Raw genomic sequence first — 17112 nt, 5'->3', positions numbered from 1 at the left:
AAAAAAAACATTTCTCAGCCTTTATTTACATTTGAGCAAAAAATACAAGATGTTCCGCACTGTGGAAAATCTCAGAGGATGTGGTCGGAAACCAAAAGTGACACCTGTGCTGGCCAGAAGGATAGTTAGAGGTGAAAAAGAATCCAGGGATCACCACCAAGGCCATCCTGGTTAATCTAGGCTCTGCTGGTGGCAATGTCTAAAGGCAGACAATCCAATGGACACTGCACACTGCTGGGTTCCACTTCTCCAGATAAGGCACACAAAAGCTCGCTTGGCCTTTGCAAAAGCTCATCTGGACAAAGAAGAAGACTTCTGGTCTTCTGTGTTATGGTCAGATGAAACAAAATTTTTATTGTTTGGTCACAATGAGGTTTCCTTTATTTGCCGTAAAAAAGGAGAAGCCTTCAACCCAAAGAACACCATCCCCACTGTCAAACATGGTGGTGGGAACCTAATGCTTTGGGGGTGTTTTTCAGCCATTGGACCAGGGAACCTAATCACAGTAAACGGCACCATGAAAAAAGAGCAATACATGAGGATTCTCAACGACAACATCAGGCAGTCTGCAGAGAAACTTGGCCTTGGGCACCAGTGGACATTTCTGCATGACAATGACCCAAAACACACAGCAAAAGTGGTGAAGAAATTGTTAGCAGACAACAACATTAACGTTTTGGAGTGGCCCAGCCAGAATCCAGACTTGAATCCAATTGAGAATCTGTGGAGGGAGCTAAAGATCAGGGTGATGGCAAGAAGACCCTCCAACCTGAAAGATTTGGAGCTCATTGCTAAAGATGAATGGGCAAAATACCTGTGGAGAAATGCAAAAAGCTGGTCTGCAATTATAGGAAGCGATTGATTGCTGTAATAGCCAATAAAGGCTTTTCTGTTGATTATTGAGAAGGGTATGAATCATGTTGGACTGGACACTTTTTGCTCAAATGTAAATAAAAGCTGAGAAATGTTTTTTTACCACAATAATGCCTCTTGTACATCGTCTTATTATCTTTTGGGAGACACCTATGTCATTTCCCATCAAAAAATTACTTGCTGGTTGAATAAAAGTAACTTTAAAGTTAAAATTTGCCAGGGGTATGAATAATTATGGGCAGCACTGTATGTGCATAAAATAAACAAATTGGCTTCTCTATGTATATATAACTATGGAGACTTACTTTAGGTTTGACAGGAGGAGTCTGCTGTGCAGCTGCGGGTTCAGGACATCCAAACTCTTTATCAAATGCATCCACCAATTCACTGTCACTCATGGACTGAAATGAATGGGAGAATAAATGATGGGATTGCATGAATGTAAAGAGAAAATGTGGCTGTGTTCATACTGGCGTCGTGGCTTCTGATTTCACTAAATTTAGGAATAAGAAAGTGTACCTTTTCTTCAGGCACTGGGGGTACCGGCTTTCCACCTTCTTTTCCCTAAAGAACATAAAAGCGCTAAGAAGAGCTGACAATCACAATGCAGACCTATGTCTGGTGTACCAGGCGTCACACTTACATCTAGCAGATGTCTGTATTCTGGGGGGATGGAACTTTCTCTCTTCCCAAGCTCTTCAAGATAGGTCGCTGTGCTCGTTTCCTACAACCAAAACCCAAACATGCAAAAAAAGTTTAGATTTTCATATTTATTTACAGAAAAGAACAGTTTATGTAAAATGTCTATGGATCATTAAATACATGATGTTGCCTGGTGAAAGGGGTGAGGAGATTTACTAAACCACTTAAAGGGGTGGTACTGTTTCATGACCTCCCGCCGTAGGCCCTCTAACTGTGTAGTGGGGTAATGGACAGGGTCCCTGTTTACTTGCAGGAAGACGGATACTTAGAAGATTGTTTCCCTACATGACTGCAGGAGAATCACACTGTAGTGGTGGGAACATCTGAATTGTACGACTAAAGGGTGGACATATCAAGGGGGACCCAATGGCATGGGTGGCACTACTCAGGGGTAGAGCAGTAGTGCCCAGGCTGCACTGCTAAACTGGTGCTTAGCGGTGTGACAGGGACCCCCAGACATAACTTTTTTGGGGCCCCAGAAACACCAAATATGCCTTTGCATAGAAGTATATTCTACTGTCTTTGTACAAATACTAGAAAACTGGAATCGTTTAAGAAAAAATAAGTCTCTCCTTGTAGACGGAGGTTTGATCAAAGCCTCCATTAAACTGAATGCTGCTTATGCTGTTAGTTTCCCCCGTGATTTCCCTGTATGCATCCACTGCCCGATTATCTACAGTACTTTCCTGGAAACTATAGTGGACATCCAGACAAGTTTTCTACTGCAGCTAAATAGATGGAATAAAACGTATACAGACTTACCGTCACTTCTGGACCTGTGTACACTGGGGAATCTGGAACACTGAACTCTGGGCCTTCCAACGTACCCATCAATTCATCTAAAGCACTCTCCATACCTGCCTAAAGAGGGGAAGACAACAAGATTACAAATAAGAATATACTGGCATGCTTACATATGTGAATAATATTATATTACTAATACTGTACAGATTATAGTTTAACCTACTCTGATGTCATATTAACTAAGTAAAGAACACATGAGGATACCAGGGTTATACGCACAGGGCTAAATGTGTGGATCCATAATATGGCACCCATAGACTCATATTGGCACCTCTATGTGCCACCCATTCTACACAGCGGCACAGGAGGCTTTTGTTTCACTGGTTCTGCACAAGTACATTAACTTTTATTTTTTATTCTAGCATATCCTGGTACAGAGGAACAGTACTTTCCTATTTTCAGAGAAATCCAGAAGTAAAGAAGGGACTTTTATACATTATTATACACCTTTTTTTTAATACATCAAAGCCTAAGTAAAACCAATTTGTATAAATAAAAGCTTCAGCGTGCCAGCTGTGCCATAGGCTCTAGAAGGAGCAGCAGGGCACATGCTCAACCACTACTCCATTCAAATTCCTACTATCTTCAATCTATTGGCTGGGAGGAGCAAGGGACCAGGGTTGTCCTTTTTGTCAACTAGTGGTGTCCTAGCGGGTGGACCCCCATGACCTACCATTTGTCAACCTATACAGTGGATAGATGATAAATGGTTCAGGCTAGAATACCCCTTTAAAAGATACCTAAAGGATTATTACCTATATTCTCTTTGGTGTGAATATGGCCTGAAATTATAGACTACATAACAAAATGTGGAAAAGTCACAACATAAACGTCTACCCTTCTACATTGTATGCCCGGTCTGACATGGTGTTGGCAGGCTGACAGCTATACAGCCAAGCAGATTACTGACAACAGCCACAAGGAGAACATGCAAAAACTGGTGGCCACATAGCGGTTTTCTACTCCTGATCTACAGCAATAACCTGAATATTTATTCCTAAACGTGCTAAGATATGTCTGAATAGTTTTACGTGCGCAGCAAATTCATAATCACAAACAGTCTGTCATCAGGAAATTCACAGTTGAACCAGGTACAAAGCCTTGTAGAGCCATCTCAGCTGAATGTAATGATGATCTCTTAGTGATCCTTTACTTCATTCTGCAGAGAAAGTAGTTTTAATCCATATTCAAATGATCAGATAAGTGCACTGAGGGCAGGCCCAAGCCACTCTGTGCACCCTTGCTCCTCCTGCTTCCGCTGCCAGCATCTCCCCCTCCGTGATAGACAGGAGTAGGGTAGTGCATAGTCCTCTCGCTTGGCCTTGTCAATCAAAAAGGTGAAGGGAGGCTGGCAGAGGGAAGCCGAGGTGCAATGGTGCACTTACCTGCTCATCTGCGTATGGACTAAAAGTACCTTTTCTCCAGAATGGAGCAACGGATCACCAAGTGAAATGTATCATTACATTCAGATGAGCTAGCCCTACAAGGCATTGATTCTGCTTTAACTAAGAATTTTTGGGTGACAGAGTCTCTTTAAAGAGGACCTGTCACCTCTCCTGACATTCCTGTTTTAATAGCTTCATGCATTCCCCATTTAATAGCAGTTCTGGAACATCTATTCTTATGGCTCTATGTTGTGCATTTCTTTTATTATTTCTACTAGACGTTATAAATGAATTGCTAGCAGTCTGCAGTAAGGGTACAGAGGGGAGGTAACCAGTTGGGGGTGTGTAACTGCACAGACTCCCTCTATCCAATCACTGCTTCCATTCTCAGTCTGTGCAGATACACCCCCCCAACTGGTTACCTCCCCTCTGTACCCTTACTGCAGACTGCTAGCAATTCATTCATAACGTCTAGTAGAAAAAATAAAGGAATGGCACAGCATAGAGCCATAAGAATAGATGCTCCAGAATTGCTATTACATGGGGAATACATGAAGCTATTAAAACAGGCATGTCAGGAGAGATGACAGGTCCTCTTTAAGTACACATACATACAATCTAGTCTGGAGGATACATACAGAGGGCGCTGTGGCTGCTTTAACTGATGATGCTGTTGATGGGACTACAACGTCAGACTTTGCTTGCTTATCTTTTGCAGCGTCCTTAAAAAAAAGAGACAAAGAGATGTTTAAGGATAAAACACACATTCACAGGAACATACACTAACTGATCCTTACATTTAGTTTAAAGCACAACATCAGAAGAGAACAGTGGAAAACAGACTGGAAACCACAAGGAAAGAATATGCTGAAAATATGTATGGTGGCACATGGAGTCCCCCGCAGCTCTGTACCACACAGATGTAAGGCACCCTTGTGCTGCCACGTGGAGAATCTGTTTAGAATAACTCTGTAATATACAGCATGATTGATACAATGTTTCTTCTGTTGGAATGTGAATGCAAACTCCTGTATGCAATCAATGGCATTTAGAGGTACAGTAGGGACACATAGAAGTCTATGGACGATGGTCTGCAGCTCTGTCCACCTAGAAATGACAGATCAAGTGAAGATCATGTCCCCCTTGAATGAACAAATGAAGATTGCATCTCTAACCTCAACTGTCATTTTTCACTTGATCCTGCTCACTTGATACAAATGAAGCGTATGACTCCAGTCAGCATTTTTAGTAATATAATTAATTAATACTTGATGGACATTAAGTTGCCTGTCTTATAATTCATTAAGAAAGTTTAGGGAAATAAATTGAAATAAATAATCCAAAATAATAAACCCGATAAACATAATTAAACTTCGTATTCTTAAATAGGAAACTGGTCTGCAATAATCAGAAGCAAAGTGTTTCATGCATCTTTGCCAAACCGATCTCACCACTTGAATTTTGCTAGATTTGTAAGCAAGTCACGAAGAACACCCCTTTTCAATTTGATACAAGCCTTACATTTATTCCAGTAAGACTTTGGATCACTGTGATTGACACGTTCCCAACTCAAATTCAGCGCTGCCCAATGTAGTAGAAGGCAGCCCAGGAACCTGGGTGTACACCACACATCAAAATATGGTGGGTTTCAGCACTTCTGTCATACACTCAACAGCTGGAGTTGTTGCCGTGTCCACAATCCCAAAGACCCATATTTCCCGACCCCAGGCATGACCATGACGTACTTTCTTTTATGACTACGACTTCAAAATTATGACAGGGACTACCGAGCAAAACTGGGTTAGTACAAAACGACATACTTCACGATAAAAGTTATAAATGGCAACTATGGTGCGTCAGTTGTGCTGCTTGTTTTCAAGCACCAGAGGGGAGTAAAATGCAGCCACTTTTTCAGAGAGATTTGACTGTTCAAAGAAAGAGCCCTTTCTGATGGGTAAACATGATGACGCACAGTTCCGAGAATATCCATCAGAACAGTGGCGATGAGCAATGCAACGCAGATGTTGATGGCCGTTTTCACTGTCCAGATTGTTTGCAAGTAAAAAGCGCTGGTTCACGAACTCAATGACATCAATGTTACTTGTAACAGGTATAATAGGCTGAAGTGTGTTCTCAAAGAAACGCCATTTTAATTTCAGGGCAACTAAAATTGGCAATTTAGCAGGTAATGCACTTTACAACATAAGCATAGATAAGCGGAAGGCAGAGTGGAGCGATTACTACAGATTACTACTTTCATTTTCCATTAAATTAGTTCAGGTCATCAGACGCAGGCTGAGGTTAGGGACAAAACTCCATTTCATCAATCGGGGGACATAATCTTGATCCAAAGTATTGGCAGGGGACATATACTTTATTTGTGTCCAGGGGGACACGATCTTCATTTGATCCAATTGTGAGGGATGAGAATCCATTTTGTATAAGGCTACTTTCACACTTGCGTTAGGAGCGGATCCGTCTGGTGTCTGTACAGACGGATCCGCTCCTATAATGCAAACGCTTGCATCCGTTCAGAACGGATCCGTCTGCATAACAGTTTTTTTCAGATCTGATTTTTCACTTCGTGAAAACTCAGATCCGACAGTATATTCTAACACAGAGGCGTTCCCATGGTGATGGGGACGCTTCAAGTTAGAATATACTAAAAGAACTGCGTACATGACTGCCCCCCCTCCCTCCCCTGTATTTAACTCATTGGTGGCCAGTTCGGCCGGCCCCCCCCTCCTTCCCTCCCCTATATTTAACTAATTGGTGGCCAGTGCGGCCGCCCCCCCCCCCCTGTTTTTAACTCATTGGTGGCCTCCCCCCCCCCTAATTAAAATGACCGACCCCCCATCATTGGTGGCAGCGGAGAGTTCCGCAATTTTAGAAGCATTACACTTACCTGCGATGTCTGTGACCGGCCGGGCGCTCCTCCTACTGGTAAGTGAAAGGTCTGTGCTATAAGCAATGCGCCGCACAGACCTTTCACTTACCAGTAGGAGGAGCGCCCGGCAGCTCACAGACATCGCAGGTAAGTATAATGCTTCTAAAATTGCTAAGTAACCATGGCAGCCAGGAATGCAGTAGCATCCTGGTTGCCATGGTTACCGATCGGAGTCCCAGCGATTAAACTGGGACTCCGATCTGAACTCTCCACTGCCACCAATGATGGGGGGTCAGTCATTTTAACTAGGGGGGAGGGGGGGGGGCGGCCGCACTGGCCACCAATGATTTAAAAACAGGGGGGGGAGGGAGGGGGGGGCGGCCGCACTGGCCACCAATGAGTTAAAAACAGGGGGGGGGGGGGCGGCCGCACTGGCCACCAATGAGTTAAAAATAGGGGGGGAGGGAGGGGGGCCGGCCGCACTGGCCACCAATGAGTTAAAAACAGGGGGGGAGGGGGGGGGGGCCGCACTGGCCACCAATGAGTTAAATACAGGGGAGGGGGGGGGGGGGAGGGTCTGCCCACCTGCCAGGCAGCAGGGGGCAGTCATGTACACAGTTCTTTTAGTATATTCTTCACCATGGGAAGGCCTCTGTGTTAGAATATACTGTCGGATCTGAGTTTCACAATCTAACTCAAATCCGATGGTATATTCTAACATAGAGGCGTTCCCATGGTGATGGGGACGCTTCAAGTTAAAATATACCATCGGATTGGAGAAAACTCCGATCTGATGGTATATTAATAGGGACTCCTGACTTTACATTGAAAGTCAATGGGGGACGGATCCGTTTGCAATTGCACCATATTGTGTCAACGTCAAACGGATCCGTCCCCATTGACTTGCATTGTAAGTCTGGACAGATCCGTTTGGCCTGCTGAGCGGAACGGAGACCAAGCGGAGCCAGACTGAGGCATTCTGAGCGGATCCGCATCCACTCAGAATGCATTGGGGCTGTACGGATCCGTTCGGGGCCGCTTGTGAGAGCCTTCAAACGGAACTCACAAGCGGAACCCCGAACGCAAGTGTGAAAGTAGCCTTAACATGTCCTCCATCTTGTACATATGTGGAAAAATAAATGAACCAGCTGGCAGGACGTAGGGAGTCTGTGTATATAGATCAAATGCTCCTAGCTGCAAGGCCAAGGTAAGTAGCCCCCTCGCTTCCTTATCAGAGTCTGACATACAAGAGAGTGTTATGCTCCTTGTTAGTTTGGAATGCGCTGCTAACGAATACTAACTTTGAGATAAGATTCTGCAGAACCTTTTTTTTAATTAGTAGAATTTTGTTAGTATGGTACAGAAGTATTACCTTTTATGAATAACCAATCAAATCATTAGTTTCGCTTTCCACCCCTTGATGGTGTGCCAGATTTGTCTGTTATCTATACTGTTATAAAATGTATGCTTTTTATGGAATAAAGTAGAAAAGTTGATTCAGCGGTGTGTCTGTGTCAGCTCCCTCTGGGCGCTCAAAACTTCAATTGGAATCCCGACAATCATAGAGGTAGGGGTTTTTCCCTAACACAATATAACTGTGAAACTAATATACAGTCGGCTGCATTACACTGCTATTCCCTGCTGCAGTATGACTTACTACCAGTTACAGTTTATAATCAGGAATATTTTTCTTTCCAGAAAAAAAAAATTACCTTAACTTTATCTGTAGCAGGTTTTTTGTCTTTCGGGTCTTCTTTCCTTTTGCCTGACGTGGCATCAAGTGGTTTGGTTTTGCCTGCGGGTGTTTTCTGCAACAAACCAAGATGAACACAGATAAGAGGAGTTATACATCTCCCTGTACAATAGCTCATTTATTATTTAAAGGGAACCTGTCACCAGGATTTTGTATAAAGAGCTGAGGACATGGATTGCTAGATCACCGCTAGCACATCCGCAATACCCAGTCCCCATAGTTCTGTGTGCTTTTATTGTGTAATAAAACCGATTTGATAGATATGCAAATTAACCTGAGATGAGTCCTGTCCCTGACTCATCTGACGTACAGAACACATCTAAGGTTAATCTGCATATGGATCAAATCGTTTTTATTACACAATAAAAGCACACAGAGCTATGGGGACTGGGTATTGCGGATGTGCTAGCGGCCATCTAGCAACCCATGTCCTCAGCTTTATACAAAAAATCCCGGTGACAGGTTCCCTTTAATGTCGTTGTTTTGGGGCACTGGATAAAAAGGGGAGGTTGTTCCTATGGTTCATATACGGTAAATCATTTTATACAGACCCAGAATCTGTATCTATATAGGGAGTACATTACATATTTCTTGCCTGCTATGGATAAGAAAATTACATCAGCAAAACTACTACTGAATGCAATTCTCTGACATGAGGCCCCTTTGAAAGTTGCATAATAGCTCAGAATGAGCCTTGATAAATTTAGGATTTTACCTTCGCTGATGGCCAAACAACAGGTATATCTTGAATACAGTAAATAATGAACACTACATAAGTATACAGAAAATCCCAGACAGAAAAGATACACTGCTGTGTGGAGCACAATGGCCTCCATAATTCTTAAATGGATGATGTTTGGAACAACCAGGACTCTTCCTAGAGCTGCACCCCCCCCACCAGGGACTTGATAAGAGTGGTGACCAAGAACCCAATGGTTACTCTGGCTGAGCACCAAAGATCTGGTGTGCAGATGAGAGAAACCATCACTGCAGCACTCCATCAATTTGGGCTTTATGGCAAAGTGGCCAGAAAAAAAGACACAAACACCTCCCCCCTGGAGTTTGCAAAAAATAGCACCTAAAGGACTCTCAGACTGTTAGAAACAGTATTCTCTGGTCTGATGAAACCAAGATTGAACATTTGGCCCCAATTCTAAGCGCTATGTTTGGAGGAAACTAGGCACTGCCCAATATCATCTTTTTCAGCGGCTGGGACAGGGAGGCTTGTCAGAGTTGAGGGAAAGCTGAATGGAGAAATATGCTGAGATATTCTTAATGAAATCCTGATCCAGAAGGCTCTGTACCTCAGACTGGGCTGAAGATTCACCTTCCAACAAGATAATGACCCTAAGCGCACAACCAAGACAACAAAGAAGTGGCTTAGGGACAACTCTGTGAATGTCCTTGAGTGGCCCAGCCAGAGCCTTGACTTGAACCCAACATCTCTGGAAAGACCTGAAAATGGCTCTCCACTTATGGTCCCCATCCAACCTGACAGAGAGGGTTGGCAGAGAAGAATGGCAGAAATCCCCAAATCCAGGTGTGTAAACCTCGTGGCATCGTACCCAAGAATTTATCAAGATCGGCTTTTCCCCCCCGGTTTTGATTCCCCCTGTGCCGCCGGAGGATGAGAGAGAGTTATTTAGAGGCACGTGCCTCTCAATTTCGTCTCATCCTCCTTCTCGCCATGCAGCCTCCTAGCTGTCCTGAATTTCACTCTTTATTAACGCCATAAAACTGGCGTGAATAAAGATAAATGTCCCAGGCCTGCTGCGTCGCCTCCTTTCCTCACCACTACTAAAAAGTGTTGTGAAGGGGGAAATGTTGCAGATTTTGCCACAAATATGGCGTGCAACAATAACTGACTTAACGCCGTTATTGTGGTGTAAATCACATAGAAAATGTCCTCTCTTATTTTACTTTGGCACAAGGGTGCAACCATAACGAAATGTGAAAAAAGTAAAAGGTCTGAAGAGTTTCTGCATGCATTGTATATGTTACCACACAATATAGGACAAATACCTGCATCCTGAATATTTTCTGACAGGAAATAACAGAAGACTCATACAAAATATCTTGTCCCAGTCATAATGCAGGTGACATTAAGATATTCCACGTGGACATTGTGTTGCACTAAAGAGTTAATACGATCTTAAAAAGTAATGGCATATAGCTAGGCTACGCCATAATGTTGTGTGTGTCTGGACCCCACAAATTCTGGAAATGAATTAACCCCAGCGCTATTTTAGCACCGTTTACTCTTCACTGATTTTCCCCGTACAATGTCGCCCCTCAAGGCCATGTGTCACCCTGTTTGCAGAATACTGAGTGTAACGGACCGTTTCCGCAGACAAGGGGTTAAAATCCGTTTAGGCGAAAAGCCCCTTTCTGAGAGACAGGCACAGCTACTGCAGAACACCAACTCCCGAACTGGATACAAAGTAGCACTCCAAACTGGAACCTCACGAATAGCTGCTAGGAGACGAACAGGAAAAGGATACAATCCTGGCAATCGGTCCTCTAACAGCATACAGTGAATCCCCCCAATAACGAGACAAGGCTCCGTTTTGAGGGTCAAGCAGTGGTCTGACTGTACTTCACGTACAGCCTCTTTTATTCATAAACCACAAACATAGTACTGCCCACAGGGGTTTGAAATACAACCAATCAGTAATTAACAACATATACAATGTAACTACAGCAACCAATCGTTCACGCCCCCAGAGGACCAGAATGAAGACTGTGACATAGGACAACATATCCCCACAATGCATCATGGTCTCCTCCCCTCTGTCTGGAGACAACCTGAGGAGCAATCCAATTATCTCTCAGAACAAAGGGAGATCGCCAATACACATGTAGATACAACAGGACAGACATCACCATTTAAACACACAATAGGACAATGGCACAATAGAAACACACCCAGCATATTCCTCCCAAGCTGACAAGTTACAATTATTATAGATTGTTACAACTTTGTGAGTTTACATTGGCCATACATATAACTTACATTAATTCAAACAGTATAACGTGGGGACAAACCTATCCAAAATTCACTTGAATCGGTTCAGGGGTTTAAAAGTTAGTATATGGCCCATAATCCTGGGGCAAGAGGCCAGCAGCCAGTCCTCTCCAAAACCCAGTGGCGAGGTCGGTTTCGCCACACTGAGAAGGAACATGGACCACGTACAGCCAGTAACACCATGTTACCCTAATTCACCTCCTAGTATGAACTGTGGGGAAAACCAGAACACCTACACAGAGTGATCATACACACAACATTTATTTTTATTTTTACACCTGGCGTGAGCGGGGAAAAGTCACAGATTGTGGCGCAAATAACCTTTGCAATGCAATCTGCGACAGATATACGCCGAAAAACTGGCATATATCTGATAGTAAATGACTAGAGATGAGCGAATTTCGGGTTATGAAATTCGTTCATGCTTTGTTTACTGGTAAAAAGTGAATTGCGTTATGGATTCCGTTACCACGGACCGTAACGCAATTCCATGACGGAATGCATAACGGAATGCCTCAAGAGGCATTCCGTTATTCATTCCGTCACAATAGAAGTCTATGGGCTGCAAAACGGATCCGTCCCATGTCCGTTATGCAGGAGAGGACTGCCCTGCATAACGGAAACGGAGCATATCCGTTTTGCAGCCCATAGACTTCTATTATGACGGAATGGCTTAGAATTGCGTTATGGTCCGTAGTAACGGAATCCATAACGCAATTCACCTTTTGCCAGTAAACGAAGCGTGAACGAATTTCAAATTATGAAATTCGCTCATCTCTATAAATGACCCCCTAAATCTGTAACCTTTCTCTACAAAGCCGTAGTAATGACAAGTCTCAGGCTGGTGTTACTTACAGAAGGGGCAGATGGCGCTTGGAGAGCCGAGGAGGAGGAAGAGCCAACTACAACATCAGCTTCTTTCTTTTTTACTTCAGGGGCATCCTAAAATGATAAAGAAAGTAAAAAATCTAAACATATCTAAAGTCACTTTTTTTGTATCAACATAAAATCACCATAACCCATTACAATACTAAAGGGGCTGGCGTTAGATCCATGTGTGGAAATACTGGCTTCTCTATGTATATATAACTATGGAGACTTACTTTAGGTTTGACAGGAGGAGTCTGCTGTGCAGCTGCGGGTTCAGGACATCCAAACTCCTTATCAAATGCATCCACCAATTCACTGTCACTCATGGACTGAAATGAATGGGAGAATAAATGATGGGATTGCATGAATGTAAAGGGAAAATGAGGCTGTGTTCATACTGGCGTCGTGGCTTCTGATTTCACTAAATTTAGGAATAAGAAAGTGTACCTTTTCTTCAGGGACTGGGGGTACCGGCTTTCCACCTTCTTTTCCCTAAAGAACATAAAAGCGCTAAGAAGAGCTGACAATCACAATGCAGACCTATGTCTGGTGTACCAGGCGTCACACTTACATCTAGCAGATGTCTGTATTCTGGGGGGATGGAACTTTCTCTCTTCCCAAGCTCTTCCAGATAGGTCGCTGTGCTCGTTTCCTACAACCAAAACCCAAACATATTTATTTACAGAAAAGAACAGTTTATGTAAAATGTCTATGGATCATTAAATACATGATGTTGCCTGGTGAAAGGGGTGAGGAGATTTACTAAACCACTTAAAGGGGTGGTACTGTTTCATGACCTCCCGCCGTAGGCCCTATAACTGCGTAGTGTAGTGTAACTTAGAGGATGGTTTCCCTACGTGTCTGCAGGGAAATCACACTGTAGTGGTGAATTGTACGACTAAAGCGGCGGACATAACTAGGGGGACCCAGGGGCACGAGCGGCCCTACCAGGACACTGGAATCGTTTGAGAAAAAAAATGGTCTCTCCAAATGAGGTTTGATCAAAGCCTCCATTAAACTGAATGCTGCTTATGCTGTTCGTTTTCCCCGTGATTTCCCTATATGCATCCACTGCTGATTATCTACAGTACTTCCCTGGAAACTATAGTGGACATCCAGACAAGTTTTCTACTGCAGCTAAATAGATGGAATAAAACGTATACAGACTTACCGTCACTTCTGGACCTGTGTACACTGGGGAATCTGGAACACTGAACTCTGGGCCTTCCAACGTACCCATCAATTCATCTAAAGCACTCTCCATACCTGCCTAAAGAGGGGAAGACAACAAGATTACAAATAAATGCTTACATATGTGATTGCGAATAATAGAAAAACAATACATGCACTCCTGTAGCAATCAACCATAATCCGGAGGTTAAAGGGGTATTCCGGTTATAGAAAGTTAGCCCTTATCCACAGGATAGGGGATAACTATTAGATCTGTGGGAGTCCTACTGCTGGGGCCCCCAAGGCCCTATACCTGAGGAGCCCCCCTGAAATGGACGGAGCAGCTGGTTGGAAAAGTGCGCCGCTGCTCCAATCAGTTCTATGGGAGCGCCAGAGATAGCCGAGTGCTGTACTCAGCTATATCCGTGGATAGCGGATAACTTTCTATAACGAAATACCCATTTAGGGTATGGCTACATGGCGCGTGACATTTCATGTAATGTATTCTAATGGTGTCACAATGTAAATGTGACACGTTACAGTATGTGGCATTGCAACACCATTAAAATACACGTGCAGTAGCCATACCCTTTTGTGTCGCATGACACATGTCGACATGTAACCGTCCCCTAAGTTTCCAGTAGTCATGATCACTGCAGTTCACACCATGCATATAAGTAGGCTTGTGCAAACCACACATCTTCTTCCCGTGTTAAAGAGGTTGTTCAAGTTATTATTATTAGGATAGGTCATCAATATCAGATTTGCGGGGGTCCGAAACCCCTGCAAATCAGCCGGTTGAAGAGAAGGTTGAAGTAGTGCTTCCGTTCCGTGCTTCCGTTCAGCACCGCATCTCCCCGGCTTTGCGGACCTATTCAAGTGAATGGGTCCGCATCCATGATGCGGAATGCACATGGAACGGTGTCCGTTTATTGCGGATCCGCATATGCGGTCCGCAATGCGGAAACGAAACCCATATGTTCGTGTGCATGAGGCCTAACTGCCACGGCTTCCAACACTAGACATGGTTGCTGACAGTTGAAACATGGCACTGAGCATGTGCGACCACCTCAGTAGGTAGATCTGTGCACAATACTATACAGATTAAACACAATTCTAATGAAGTAAAGACAATTAGGAGATTTATTAAAACTGGTATTCCCATAGGCCAGTCTTCATTTCCCTGCGCTGGAGTAAAATACGCCTAATTCATTAAGAGGCAGATCCCTCTTAATACATTAGTTGCATCTCCGGCACTCAAATCTACGCACAAATATGGAGTGCGCCATAGTGTGCCACTTTATTTACATTGCCATATCTCACAAATTCACAATTTTTGGAACAGAAAGTAAATTACAAAGGTGACTAGTTTTTCATGCTGAAATATACTAATATTAACATTTAATGTCGGCATAGCCCCTTTCAGCTATTTCTAAACATAAAACCTACACGTGTAAGTAATACACGCACAGAGAACAATCTGGTCTGGAGCGTACGTACAGAGGGTGCGGTGGAGGTCTGAACTGAAGACCCTGTGGATGGGACTACAACATCCGACTTTGCTTGCTTATCTTGTGCAGCGTCCTTAAAAGAGTCAAAGAGGAGTTTAAAGAAACAGAAAAAAATGAAATTAGAGGTGTTCACAGATACGGCAGGGACACATAGATCTGAATCTCTCCAACATCATCAATACATTAATGTTTGCTGCTGTGAACAGAACATGATTTTTAATATAGTAGGTTGTTCCTTCCTCACTTGCTTTATATCTGAGAACATCCTGGGAAGGAAAAAGTTAAAGGGGCTGTGCAGCCTGCTTATCATCAGGATAGGTCATCAATAGCAGGGGTCTGACACCTGGCACCCCCGACTGTCGTGAATGGAGCGAATAGCTGTAATCACACTGCACTGCAAGGGAGACGACCCATAGTGTAATGGACAGAAAGCAGAGCGTTCGCATAGACCGCAGCCTCCTCGCCAAACAGCTGATCGGCGGGGTGCCAGGTGTCGGACCCCCGCCGATCAGATATTGACGACCTATCCTGAGGATAGTAAATGAAGAGAGGTAGCGGCAGCATCTCCAGTGAATCCTTTATTGGACGGACTTTACAGAAAGTGGGCCATAAAATCAAGCAGCAATGTTTCGGCTGTATCCCTATTTATGTCCGTGGGTGCTGCTCTACAAACACTTTTGTCTACTATCCTGAGGATAGGTCATCAATATATATGCCATGACAACCCCTTTAAAGACTAGGCACAATGGGGCACATTTACTATAGTGTTTGTGCCTAATATTAATCGTTCTAGACAGTCTATTTCTATTAGTCACATTTACTACTGAAATTGCGCCTGTTTTGGAGGCTTTTGCAAGTGGTACCTTGGAACTGAACCAGAGTTTGGGAAATGTTTTTTTACAGTAGAAATCAATTTCTGAAGTTATAATGCGAAGTCTCGTGAGACTTTGCAAAGTAATAACTTTGGCTCATCGGAGCCAATACATTCTAATACTGTATGATCCAAAGTCAATTCGCTCGTCCCTAGTGATTTCCATCAGTGATTGTGAGCCAAACCAGGTGCAGCTCTAAACACAGAACAGGTGCCCCTTAGGCCTCTTGCACATGAACATGTGCGCCCCGTGGCCGTGCACGAACACCAACCATGGGGCAGCCTCAGCAGATCGTGGACACATTCACTTTAATGGGTCCGTGATCCGCCTGTTCCACAAAACGATAGAACATGTTCTATCTTTTTGCAGAACGGAAGCACAGGACGAAACCGTAGGGTTCCGTTCCGCATCATTCCACATCTCCAGATTTGCGGACCCATTCAAGTGAATGGGTCTGCATCCGTGATGCGGAATGCCCACGGAACGGCGCCCGTGTATTGCGGATCCGAAAATGCGGTCCGCAATACGGCCACAGAGCACACACATTCGTGTGAAAGAGGCCTTAGGGCCCATTCAGACGGCTGTAGTGCTTTGCGGATCCGCAATTTGCATGCAGATCGTGACCCCATTCAAGCGCGTGTGTGTGAATGGGGTCTGCGGTCCGTATGTTCTACAAAAAGATAGGACAAGTTCTATCTTTTTGCGAACGGAACCCCACGAAAGCACTCCGTAGTACTTCCGTTCCGCACCGCATCTCCGGATTTGCGGACCTATTCAAGTGAATGGGTCCGCATCTGTGATGCAGAATGCATACAGACTGTGCCCCGTGTATTGCAGACCCGCCGTATACGCAATACGGCCACAGGGGACACACGGTTGTGTGCAAGAGGCCTTAGGGTTCATCCACAAACAGCGGGTCCTCAATATACGGGCACCAGCTGTATTCATTCACTTGACTAGGTCCGCAATCTGCAAGATACGGAGCGGAGGTACGGAGGGGAAGCCCATGGAAGCACTGCGGAGCGCTTCTGTGGGATATAAGTCCGTGCATCTGCACCGCAGAATTCAGAACATTTTTTTGCAGTGCGGACTGAATCAAGTGAATGGGCCCGCATCCGTAAACGGCGGCCACACGGCTATTTTGTGGACCGCTACGTTCGTGTGCATGAGCCATAATGAGAGTAACTGAGTACAAACCCCTTGCACTTTATATTAATGAAGCCATTTTAATATTTACGGGGCCTTTAATAATATCAGGTA

General features: G+C 44.1%; 1 protein-coding gene across 6 annotated transcripts in view; it reads right to left on the bottom strand.

Annotated features, from left to right (window-relative positions):
* CAST (calpastatin) overlaps nt 1–17112 on the bottom strand; it is a 205614-nt gene that overhangs the window by 25293 nt on the left and 163209 nt on the right. For 5 of the 6 annotated variants that reach the window (XM_040421563.1, XM_040421562.1, XM_040421565.1 and 2 more), the window contains 12 exons: nt 14970–15053; nt 13471–13569; nt 12871–12951; nt 12747–12791; nt 12533–12628; nt 12285–12371; nt 8364–8459; nt 4403–4486; nt 2338–2436; nt 1517–1597; nt 1393–1437; nt 1179–1274 (listed from right to left, as the gene is read on the bottom strand). In XM_040421563.1, the coding sequence (XP_040277497.1) occupies nt 1179–1274; nt 1393–1437; nt 1517–1597; nt 2338–2436; nt 4403–4486; nt 8364–8459; nt 12285–12371; nt 12533–12628; nt 12747–12791; nt 12871–12951; nt 13471–13569; nt 14970–15053 (993 nt within the window). The remainder of the gene's footprint in view (nt 1–1178; nt 1275–1392; nt 1438–1516; nt 1598–2337; nt 2437–4402; nt 4487–8363; nt 8460–12284; nt 12372–12532; nt 12629–12746; nt 12792–12870; nt 12952–13470; nt 13570–14969; nt 15054–17112) is intronic. The other variant, XM_040421568.1, reaches the window with a different exon arrangement.

This window comes from Bufo bufo, chromosome 2, assembly GCF_905171765.1.
Source record: "Bufo bufo chromosome 2, aBufBuf1.1, whole genome shotgun sequence".
NCBI lineage: Eukaryota > Metazoa > Chordata > Amphibia > Anura > Bufonidae > Bufo > Bufo bufo.
The sequence above is the reverse complement of the archived record's forward strand: the minus strand, read 5'-3'. Positions and strand labels throughout refer to the sequence as shown.